The 12,293-nt window shown below is 47.2% G+C and overlaps 1 protein-coding gene across 1 annotated transcript; it reads left to right on the top strand.

Moving 5' to 3' along the window:
- Positions 1-9,582: 9,582 nt before the first annotated feature.
- Positions 9,583-11,880, top strand: LOC142842218 (sperm motility kinase 2B-like; the record flags this gene model as incomplete). The annotated part of the gene is made up of 2 exons (XM_075959081.1): positions 9,583-11,243; positions 11,797-11,880. Coding segments are annotated over exons 1-2 (1,745 nt in total), but the record flags the coding sequence as incomplete, so codon positions are not given.
- Between the last annotated feature and the right edge of the window lie 413 nt (positions 11,881-12,293).

Raw genomic sequence — 12,293 nt, 5'->3', positions numbered from 1 at the left:
CCTGTTGCCTAACTGCTCTGGCTGAGGCTGCCTCCTCTCCTTACAGTGCAGAGGCTGATCTTCAGTTGAAACAGTAGTGATTTAGATAGAAGTGACTAGTTGTACGTGGTGTTTGTATATGAGCTGTTGAATCTGAACACAGTGAGTATCCTTCTAAGGTCACAGATTTGGGGTTTAGAGGTTTGGGTTTCTAGGATTGAACAGAACCCTTTCTTCCTTTTTCTCTTCCTCAGTCTGCGGTATAATTTGGGGCAACTTTTATTATCTGCATCAATTAGATGTTTACTCTATTTTAATCTTTAGTTTTAATATTTTCTCTGGGTTCATTCCTTCGTTCACCATTTTAAAACATTTGTTTACATTGACTCTACAACATGAGTATTCTCACAGTGACGTTGACCTACACGCACATGGAAAGCATTGACCACATTCCCCCGATCTCACCGCCTGCTGCCCACTTCTTCCAAGTCCCTTGGTGTTCTAACTTTTTCACTCAGCCAGTTACTTTTTGAGTCCAGGCCAAGTCACGTGGACTCCTGTCCAGAGGACTGACAGGCACACTGGATGGTGTCCTAAGGAAGGGCACAGATGGATGTCTGCCTGTGCTCTAGCAGAAAGCCTCCTCCAAATTGGTTATCTTAGGATCTTCCTGGCAGTTCAAAGTCAGGGCTGGAGAGGGCCAGAGGTAAGAGTTAGATCCCATTTGTGAGGCTAATGATGGAACAGGGGATTCAAGAACAGAAAAAGTGAAAGTCTAAAAGAACCTGTTCTTTGAGGAAGAGAGGAACTTCCCTTGGTGGGACATAGCACACCAGGTCCCTCCACCATCTTCTGTCCTTCTGTGTGCCTCAAAGTGGCCTTACGCGGGACGTTTTCATTTTCTATCAGGGGGCAGGGCGATTGCAGTACTAAAGCTCGTGTGTTATCAGGCACGGGGGTGGGGGCAATAATCATTTGGAAGCAAAGGATCAGTTCTGCTGGCCAAAGACCTCAAGGAACATGTTCTGGAACAAAACTACCTAGTGCTGGGATGTTCTGCCCAGCACTCCAGAGACCCACCCCAAATACCCTCCTTTTGGAAAAACGGAGGCATTTTGTTGACAAGGACTGTCTTTATCTGATTATCACAAGCCTGGGCTAGAGGGAAACTCTTTCATCTCATCTTCTCTTCATTTTTCCAGACAGGGATCCTCTCAGTGTGACTCTGGCTCTTATGGAACTTGGTTTGTAGACCAGGCTGGCCTCGACCTCGCAGAGAGTTGCTAGCCGCCAGTAACTAAGTGTGTAATGTGTGCACATGCGATGCCTTAGGGGTGTGAACGTTCTATTGACAGAGAACGAACGTCCTGCTGGAACTCTCGTAAACTTCCATCCAGTTTCTTTGGCTTTGCCCCATAGCTGGTTCTAGGTGTGTCCTGTGAGGCCCATTTAAAGTGTAAATCTGTTGATTACTTAGGCGAGGTTACAGCAGCATAGCTTCAAGAACACGAAAAGGCTGGTCGCCGCCTCCCCGCCGCAGGTGTTGATGTCACACTCACGGACACACTTGTGTCCATGCCCTGTGTCTCACAGCCAAGGTTACTTTTGAAGCACTAGGGCCCTCAATCATGTGCAAGACAAAAAGCAGTCCTTGCTCTTCTGTTTGCTTTTGCTTTTTGGTTTGGTGAGAGAGGGTCTCCTGTAGCACAGGCTGGCCTCAAGGCCACTGTGTAGCCAACGATGACCTGAACTGCTGGTCCTCCTGCCTCAACTTTCCTAGCTTTAATAATTGCCATGTGCCGGGCCACAGTGGTGCATGCCTTTAATTCCAGCAATCAGGAGGCAGAGGCAGCTGAACCTCTGTGACTTTGAGGCCAGCCTGATCTACAGAGCGAGTTCAGGGACAGCCATGATTGTTAAACAGAGAACCCCATCCTGACAAAACAATAAAAAAAAAAAAAGCCAAGTGCTCACCTTTATGAGACTTTTCTTGTTTTTTTATGTCAGTTTAATGGCCTAACCTGAATCTACGTGTATTTTAATTACTATCTTCTCCCCAGGGCCTGACAGTCAACACCTCACCACATAGGCTGAGGCCTAGCGGGATTTCTGGTGCCGCCGGTACCAGCTTGGCCACAGTCACCAAGTGTAAGTTTTAATGAAGCCTCCTTTGTTCTATTTACCAATAAAGACTTGGGAGTCAGATGTTGGGTGATGACTTGCTAGCTCAGAGAGGCCAAGAAGCAACCAGTCTACTTTCCTGTTTGGACAGAGACCCAGCAAGAGAAGCATCTCTAACTCATCCCAAACCAAAAAGACCGTGAATCGCTAAGTGCCTCCCTACACCTTCCTGTGCATTCCTCTTTCTATTGCCGGCTACTTTGTTCTTCCTTGGCTAATTCTTGTCATCTCGTTGCCTGCTCCACTCCCTGTGTTTTTTTTCCCTTTTCTTCCCTTCATTTCAGTTTGTTGAGACAGATGGATAGGCACACCTTACAGAGTGAGGTTGGATATTTATTTAGTGGGTAGGGAGGTGAAGGGGAAAGAGGAGAAGAGCAGAGAGGCAGGGAGAGAGAGAAACAGAAGGGGGAAGAGGAGTAGTGGGCAGAATGGAGCAAGGCAGAAGCTGCCTCTTAGGGAGGAGAGACAGAAAAGGCCGCGCTCCATGAGTTTTTAATCAATTTTATTAACACAGTCTCAAGATTTTCAGAGTATGATCAAATATCACACTCCTGACTTTCCCATTGAGCTCTTATATAATGTGTATCAGCTGACCCTGAAGGACTCTCCGCATGCAGGACACATCTAGTTGTGCGTGTTTGATTTTGTGTGTGTGTGTCTGAGTGAGTGAGTGAGTGAGTGAGTGAGTGAGTGAGTGAGTGACTGTAATATGTATGTAAGTATGTGTCTATGTCTGTGTCCTGCAAAGTCCATGTCAAAACTTCAAACCCAAAAAACAGTATTAACATTTGGGGACTCCTAAGCACTAGGGATTTGCCACACAGCAGAACAGGTGGCCTTTAGAAAAGAACTTGATAGAGTGAGCTCATGCCTTTCCTTGACCATGTAGGAATACATACAAAGTACCAATTCGAGTTAGAAAGCAGCCCTGTTCCACACTCAGTCTCTTGGCATCTTGATCTCACCTTGCCAATGTCCAGATATGCAAGTGACCAATTTCTGTTGTTTGTAAGTGACACAACTGAGACCTTTTGTTTGAGAGCAGAGGGGCCCAGGGTGCCAGGATATGGCTCCATGACCTACAAATGTTGTCTGTGGGGTTCTGGCTGACAAGTATTTTCTTGATCATTTTGAACAAACTGATCAGACTACTGAATTCGGGTACATTGGACTTGGGTAAGAGGTGTCAGAAATGATAGTGATCATGTGATGAATGATGTCATCTTGCTCTCGGCCCCACAGATGTTAGTCCCAGGCCATAGGGTGCCATGGAAAACAGTATTTTGTCGCAACATCTCGATGTAGTAAGGAGCTGCCATCCTAAAGGAAACATCAAACTAAGTTGAAAGAAAAATAAATTGAACACTTTGCGTGTAGACATGATGAGTTCTTACCAACTTGTCACAGAAGTTTGGCTAGGGACCAAGTGAAAAGCAAAACACTATCTGCCTACTAAGGAGAGAGTATCAGAGCTCGTAACTGGGAGGGCCAGTGCTCTGGAGTTCATTGTGATACCTATGATTGCTTGTTTTATTGTTAAAGTGGACAGGGTCCTTGTTAAGGTTTGGGGGTGTCAAGGTTCCACAAAGAATCAAGTGTTTGGACAGTGTTCCCACCACGTGACACCATTTGGGGAAAATTGTGGACCTTGGAGAGTGGGCCTAGCAGGAAAAATCGGGGCACTGGGCAACACTAGGGACAGTCATTTGAGTGTAAGCAGCGCTGCTCCCCACTGACCAGAGCAGCCTTCCCTGTCCTGAGAAGAGAAGGGAGGAAAACCAGTGATCTAAGCCTAGCCATCATTGGTCCATTTCTTGCTCTGACCTCACAATGACAGAACCCTGTTGCCTAACTGCTCTGACTGAGGCTGCCTCCTCTCCTTACAGTGCAGAGGCTGATCTTCAGTTGAAACAGTAGTGATTTAGATAGAAGTGACTAGTTGTACGTGGTGGATGTATATGAGCTGTTGAATCTGAACACAGTGAGTTTCCTTCTAAGGTCACAGATTTGGGGTTTAGAGGTTTGGGTTTCTAGGATTGAACAGAACCCTTTCTTCCTTTCGCTCTTCCTCAGTCTGCGGTATAATTTGGGGCAACTTTTATTATCTGCATCAATTAGATGTTTACTCTATTTTAATCTTTAGTTTTAATATTTTCTCTGGGTTCATTCCTTCGTTCACCATTTTAAAACATTTGTTTACATTGACTCTACAACATGAGTATTCTCACAGTGACATTGACCTACACGCACATGGAAAGCATTGACCACATCCCCCCGATCTCACCGCCTGCTGCCCACTTCTTCCAAGTCCCTTGGTGTTCTAACTTTTTCACTCAGCCAGTTACTTTTTGAGTCCAGGCCAAGTCATGTGGACTCCTGTCCAGAGGACTGACAGGCACACTGGATGGTGTCCTAAGGAAGGGCACAGATGGATGTCTGCCTGTGCTCTAGCAGAAAGCCTCCTTCAAATTAGTTATCTTAGGATCTTCCTGGCAGTTCAAAGTCAGGGCTGGAGAGGGCCAGAGGTAAGAATTAGATCCCATTTGTGAGGCTAATGATGGAACAGGGGATTCAAGAACAGAAAAAGTGAAAGTCTAAAAAGAACCTGTTCTTTGAGGAAGAGAGGAACTTCCCTTGGTGGGACATAGCACACCAGGTCCCTCCACCATCTTCTGTCCTTCTGCGTGCCTGAAACTGGCCTTACGTGGGACGTTTTCATTTTCTATCAGGGGGCAGGGCGATTGCAGTACTAAAGCTCGTGTGTTATCAGGCACGGGGGTGGGGGCAATAATCATTTGGAAGCAAAGGATCAGTTCTGCTGGCCAAAGACCTCAAGGAACATGTTCTGGAACAAAACTACCTAGTGCTGGGATGTTCTACCCAGCACTCCAGAGACCCACCCCAAATACTTGTCCTTTTGGAAAAACGGAGGCATTTTGTTGACAAGGACTGTCTTTATCTGATTATCACAAGCCTGGGCTAGAGGGAAACTCTTTCATCTCATCTTCTCTTCATTTTTCCAGACAGGGATCCTCTCAGTGTGACTCTGGCTCTTATTAAACTTGGTTTGTAGACCAGGCTTGCCTCGACCTCGCAGAGAGTTGCTAGCCGCCAGTAACTAAGTGTGTAATGTGTGCACATGCGATGCCTTAGGGGTGTGAACGTTCTATTGACAGAGAACGAACGTCCTGCTGGAACTCTCGTAAACTTCCATCCAGTTTCTTTGGCTTTGCCCCATAGCTGGTTCTAGGTGTGTCCTGTGAGGCCCATTTAAAGTGTAAATCTGTTGATTACTTAGGCGAGGTTACAGCAGCATAGCTTCAAGAACACGAAAAGGCTGGTCGCCGCCTCCCCGCCGCAGGTGTTGATGTCACACTCACGGACACACTTGTGTCCATGCCCTGTGTCTCACAGCCAAGGTTACTTTTGAAGCACTGGGGCCCTCAATCATGTGCAAGACAAAAAGCAGTCCTTGCTCTTCTGTTTGCTTTTGCTTTTTGGTTTGGTGAGAGAGGGTCTCCTGTAGCACAGGCTGGCCTCAAGGCCACTATGTAGCCAACGATGACCTGAACTGCTGGTCCTCCTGCCTCAACTTTCCTAGCTTTAATAATTGCCATGTGCCGGGCCACAGTGGTGCATGCCTTTAATTCCAGCAATCGGGAGCCAGAGGCAGCTGAACCTCTGTGACTTTGAGGCCAGCCTGGTCTACAGAGCGAGTTCAGGGACAGCCATGATTGTTAAACAGAGAACCCCGTCCTGACAAAACAATAAAAAAAAAAAAAAGCCAAGTGCTCACCTTTATGAGACTTTTCTTGTTTTTTATGTCAGTTTAATGGCCTAACCTGAATCTACGTGTATTTTAATTACTATCTTCTCCCCAGGGCCTGACAGTCAACACCTCACCACATAGGCTGAGGCCTAGCGGGATTTCTGGTGCCGCCGGTACCAGCTTGGCCACAGTCACCAAATGTAAGTTTTAACGAAGCCTCCTTTGCTCTATTACCAATAAAGACTTGGGAGTCAGATGTTGGGTGATGACTTGCTAGCTCAGAGAGGCCAAGAAGCAACCAGTCTACTTTCCTGTTTGGACAGAGACCCAGCAAGAGAAGCATCTCTAACTCATCCCAAACCAAAAAGACCGTGAATCGCTAAGTGCCTCCCTACACCTTCCTGTGCATTCCTCTCTTCCTATTGCCGGCTACTTTGTTCTTCCTTGGCTAATTCTTGTCATCTCGTTGCTTGCTCCACTCCCTGTGTTTTTTTTCCCTTTTCTTCCCTTCATTTCAGTTTGTTGAGACAGATGGATAGGCACACCTTACAGAGTGAGGTTGGATATTTATTTAGTGCGTAGGGAGGTGAAGGAGAAAGAGGAGAAGAGCAGAGAGGCAGGGAGAGAGAGAAACAGAAGGGGGAAGAGGAGTAGTGGGCAGAATGGAGCAAGGCAGAAGCTGCCTTTTCAGGAGGAGATATGGAAATGGCCACATTCCCCGGATCTCACCGACTCCTGCCCACAACTTCCAAGTCCCTTCATGTTCTCATTTTTTCACTCAGCTTTCTTGTACTTGTTGATCAAATGGTAAGAAAACCCATGAGCTCTGAAAAGCCACCCTTTGTCCTTTTCTTGCTCTGACCTCACAATGCCAGGTGCCTGTGCCCTCACATCACTGGCTGAGGTTGTCTCCTCTCCTTACAGTGCAGGTGTGTTCGTGAAGTGGAAAGTGGTTGGAGCTCTGTGCTGGTGAAAGAGACTATTTGGACTTTCAAGAGCTGCTGGACTCCAACATAGTAAGTTTCCCTCCAGCTTTGTTGCCTTTGATTGTTGTTGTTTTTGCTGTCTGTGTTTTCTGGCTTGGTTTATGAGCTTACTTTTTCATGTTTTTTTTTTACTCTGTTTGTTTTGCGGGTGTATGGGAGGAGAATTAAGACAGAAATTCAATGTGTAGCTCTTCCCTTCTTGGAACTCACTCTGTAGATATTCCTGGCCTCACACTAAAAGATCACCTGCTTTGCCTTCTGAGTGTTGGGATTAAGGGCATGTGCCACCACAGCCTGGTAGTTTTTATTTTTAAGTTGTGCTTCTTGGGGTATAATTTTTAATATTATTATTTTATGTGTATGAGTATTTTGTTTTCATGTCTGTGTGTGTACCATGAGCCTCGCACCTGTGGAGGTCACAAGAAGAAGACAGATTAGCTAGAACTTGAGTAATAATTGATTGTGAGCACCATGTATGTTGGGCCTCAAACCAGGGTTCTCTGAAAGAGCAGGAGGTGCTGATAAACACTAACTCATCTCTCCAGAACCTCTGTCCTTAGTTTTACTTCTTCATTTACTTTTGTTATGCGTTCTTTGGTCCGTTTCTCTTTTCTCATTTGAAGCCTTTCCTTGTTATGGCATACCATATCATAGGAACAATTTAGTCCTGGCAATTGCAGGAACATCTCTAATGCATTCTGAGCACTTGATCATGTGATTAAACCCACATTGCTATGCTTTATTCTCACACGACCTCCTCCACATTCCTAGGAGCCTCCTCTTATGTTGAGGACCTCCTCCTGCTCCCAAGTTCCACATATGAGAGAAGAAAAGTGACACATTTGAAGGACTGGCTTTTCCCATGTAGAGCGATCTTCTCTGGTGACAACCATGTTCTTGAGAGCCCCACAGTTTCATCCTTCTCTGTGGCCGTCCTTCTGTATGACTGTGGCACTCTTACCCTTAATTCTGTTTCAAAGCCGGGCGGTGGTAGCGCACGCCTTTAATCCCAGTACTCGGGAGGCAGAGGCAGGCAGATCTCTGTGAGTTCGAGACCAGCCTGGTCTACAAGAGCTAGTTCCAGGACAGGCTCCAAAACCACAGAGAAACCCTGTCTCGAAAAACCACAAAAAAAAAAATCTGTTTCAATGTTGCGTTGTCAGGCTAAATGCGTAGAGCTATCCTTGCAAGGATCCTTGGGAGCATATTTTAACCATGAAGTATGGCCTGGCTTATGTGAATTTGGTGAAAAGTATTAAGTAGTATTATTAAGGATTTTTACATCTATGTTCATCATGGAAATAGCCTCTATTTTTCTTCATTGTGTTTTCCTGGTTTGTGCATGAATGAGTTTGGAACTGCTAAGGACCTTTCTATTTTGTGGAGTATTGAGGAGCACTGACATTTGTTTTCAAGAGATTGGAAGGATTCATCAGTAGGTTTGCCTGCTCCTGGGCTTTCCTATGCAGATTCTTTCCTCATAAATATTTCAATCTTGTTCTTTATCATATCTTCTTTTTTTTTTTAAAGATTTATTTATTTATTATGTATACAACATTCTGCCTCGATATATGCCCGCATGCCAGAGGAGGGCGCCAGATCTCATTACAGATGGTTGTGAGCCACCATGTGGTTGCTGGGAATTGAACTCAGGACCTCTGGAAGAGCAGCCAGTGCTCTTAACCTCTGAGCCATCTCTCCAGCCCCTATCATATCTTCTTACTTGAATTTATATCAAGAAGTTTCTCAATTCCATTCTCATTTTCCAGTCCAGGAGAAGGACTCTCAGGGTTTTCAAAAACAGATTTCTTTGGGAGATGGGTTAGCCTGGAGAGACAGCCCAGCAGTTAGAAGCATGGACTCTTCTCGCAGAAGACCAGGTCTGCCTCACAGCAATCCCATGACAACATAAGTTCCTGAAGTGCCGCACCTAGGGGATCTGTTGCCCTCTATGTCTTTCCAGGTCATAGAAGTAAAATTATACAAAAAAGACTTATAACACTATTTGAAATTATAGGTAGTACACGTGAGTGTACATGTAGGCGACCTCAAGTGTGTGTTTGTGTGTATACATATGTGTGTGTGTGTGTGTGTGTGTCTGTGTCTGTGTTGCCCTTGAGATCGTCCACGCATGTGTTTGGATGCCCTCAGAGGTCAGAAGTGTAGGATCTCCTAAACTGGAGTCACTTGATCCGCTTGGCCTGGGTCCTGAGAACCAAACACAGGTCCTCTGCCGGAATAGTAAACCTTCTGACCTCCTGAGCCTCTCCCCACCTAGACACTCTCTGTTTTCAGGGTTTCTGTTGTCTCATCAACTTCTCATGCATATGATTTTATTAGTATCTTGTCTCTCAATGAGTGTTCAGCTCAGGTAAGAGGATGATTCTCCTTCCCAATCAGTGGCTCGTAGCTTCTGCGACCCTTTGTTTTCTTCTCTCAGTTTCTGGGTGAATCCGGCCAACCTGACCTGTGTTATGTTCTGCTGTCCACTGCTTTGGAAGGTACTTCCTTCCCTTCCTGAGCACTACGTAGCTGGTTAGGTTGCCTGAAATATCTGTGACTCTTTTTCTCTTTGGAATGTAGGAATTCATAGTGTTAAACATTCTCATTGGTGTGATTTAAACTGTTTGTTTAAAGTTCCCATTGTGTTTCAGCAAGAACCTGGCCATGGAGGAGGTCAAAGAGACCCTCTACTGTGACGAGGAGACATTTAGCAGTATCTATCAAATGCTGACAACTCTGGGACGAGGAACCTTTGGCACAGTGAAACTGGCCTTTCACATTCCCACTGTCAGCTACGTGGCTGTGAAGATTCTAGAAAATGTGAAGGGAGACTCTGCCCGGAACAATAATGAGGTTGATATAATGAGATCCCTCGTTCATCCGCATATAATCAGGTTCCTTCAGGAGGTGCAGACACGGGACATGACGTATGTCATCATGGATTATGCCTCGAAAGGGAACCTGTTACATCAAATTCGAAAAGCGGGAGGCTTACAGGAGTGCGAGGTGCGAAGCCTGTTTGGACAGGTAGTACAGGCAGTAAAGTACTGCCACGACAACTGTATTGTCCACAGGGACATTAAAGCAAATAATATCTTGATCGACGCCTCTGGAAATGCCAAGCTCTGTGATTTTGGCCTGGCGGTCAGAGTTGTCCCCGGCAAAAAACTAAAGACTTTCTGTGGCACGCTGCCGTACTGTGCCCCGGAACTTCTGAAGGCAAAGCCATACGATGGCTATGCCAGCGATGTTTGGAACTTAGGCGTGCTCCTCTACTACATGGTGGTTAGGCAGCTTCCCTTCCAAGCGAGCTCTTATAAGGGGTTGAAGCAGCAAATTTTAGCTGTAAACTTCAGCGTTCCTCATCATGTCCCACTTGATATTTTTAATGTAATCATGGAAATCTTCATGATCAGCCCTAAAAAGAGGCCCACCATCAGTCAAATCCTGATGTGCCCTATGATAAGGGACAGCCAGGCACGGGCATCCATCCAGAGTCTCCCAGGCACCCAGAGCCCTCGCATTGTTGGCACCATGGCAGGCATGGAGTACAAACAAGAAGACCAAAAATGTAATCAGGCAATGGCCACATACCTGAGTCTGCAACACCAGGCACCTGGGGGAGACTGCTGCCATCACCGGGTGAAACCCACAAAACCCATGGAGCCAGGCCTTGCCCTCAACCGGGCCGATCTTCACCTCTTTTCTGGGACCGTCAAGAGAGCTGCTGAGCCTACTCCCCCAACTTTCATCGTGCCGTCTGAGCCCCAGAAAAAATATGAGAATTCCAGGCAGGGTGGCAGAAGCCACAGCGTGCCTGCCACCCTGTGCTGCCAGCCTAGGAGGATCCACCTTGCTCACCTATCCCACCTGAGCTGTCCTGTGGCTGATACCCTCATGAGGAGCAGCCCGGACAGCAGCAAGAGTTTCTCGCCATCGAAGATCGGGCTGTGTGGCAGCTTGGCAGCGAGTGCCCAGCCATCCTGCTCTCTGTACCACCCTCATGGGGCAGACCACAATGAGGCTGCAAATGATGCAGAGAAACTCTGCAGCTCGCTGGGGACGGCTCTGCGTGTAACCCCCAAAGGCTCCTCCCTTGGGGACACACTGATAGTAGAAGTGACCAACAGGCAGGCCATCAGCCAGGATACCGAGCCAACTTCCTCCCGAAACCAGATGCGTCACCGCTGGAAGAGGGTCAAGAAAGCCATTGCAAACGTTTTTCGACACCTGTGTTGCTGCCTGCCTCCTGCAGAGAGTAACCATGCCTCCCGTGAGAACCAGGCTCCACAGTCAGGGGATCCTAGAGGCACCCACAGAACCAGGTGAGCACCTTTCTCACTTCATCTGATTTGTACTTTTCCTCCTGTCCTTTGTGATAAATGATGCCTGTGTCCACTATGGCACACTGTGAGCATAACAATCTGTCACTTCAGAAAGACCAGGTGTCGATCTTCTCTTCCCCTGCCTTTCCTACCATGTTTGCACGCCCTTTACCTGCCTGTTACCCCTCCCCCCATTAAAGTGCACCCACGTGGGACCGCCGCAAAAAAAAAAAAAAAAAAAAAAAAAAGAAAGACCAGGTGTCCCCTGCAGTGTGACCTCAGGCTTGTTGAACAACAGGGGGACAGCAGAGGTGCTGAGCCAAGCAGGGAGAGGTGGGGGCAAGGCCAAAGGAGGCAAAGATTCCTTGGAGGAACAGTCGGGTACTTGCAGGGCAGTGCACTAAGTCTTGTGTGTTTTGAAGTCACTAAGAGTCTCCTTCCTGTGCCTTTCTCTTTGAAGCCCCGAAGAGGTCAAGCCCCAGCTCCGTGGCTTCTGAGCCATGGGTTGGGGATCGGTCTGGATGAGATTCAGACAGCCCCTCTGGGGACTCAGGCCAGATGCCCAGGACACCGTCTGGCCACAGGCCCCTCCTGCAGAGGAAGAGCTGTCCACTCCAGAGAACATCTATCTCTCCAGGTAAAATCCCAGGCAGGAAGGGTAGGCTTCCCACAGGGTCTAGCTCAGTGTAGAGGGCTGAGGTGCAAAGGTGCCCTAGTCTGTCTTGTGGAACAATAGTGCCTTGCCCTCTCCCCCTGCCTGCGGGAACATCAGAAGTGGTGCTATGGGTAGTGACTGTCCTTTGCCCCCTGTTTCTTGGCAGAGAACACGGTCTTCTCCATAGGGTGAGACTTCTCTCCCCCAAGGAGAGTATTCCTAATCAGCCTGCCCTAAGTTGGGTTGCCAGGTTGAGAATGTGTCCTGCAAGCAGCCCTGTAGGACCGACTCCTCTAGAGGGCAGGCTCCTGCAAGAACCTTTAGCAGGAATCCCCACAAGTCATCCCAGCAGGTTCCATTGCTTGAGTCCTCAGACCCAAAGCTTGGGAAAATCT

The sequence above is a fragment of the Microtus pennsylvanicus genome, unplaced genomic scaffold (genome assembly GCF_037038515.1).
Source record: "Microtus pennsylvanicus isolate mMicPen1 unplaced genomic scaffold, mMicPen1.hap1 Scaffold_281, whole genome shotgun sequence".
NCBI lineage: Eukaryota > Metazoa > Chordata > Mammalia > Rodentia > Cricetidae > Microtus > Microtus pennsylvanicus.
Note: the sequence above shows the minus strand (reverse complement) of the source record. Positions and strands in the feature narration are given on the sequence as shown.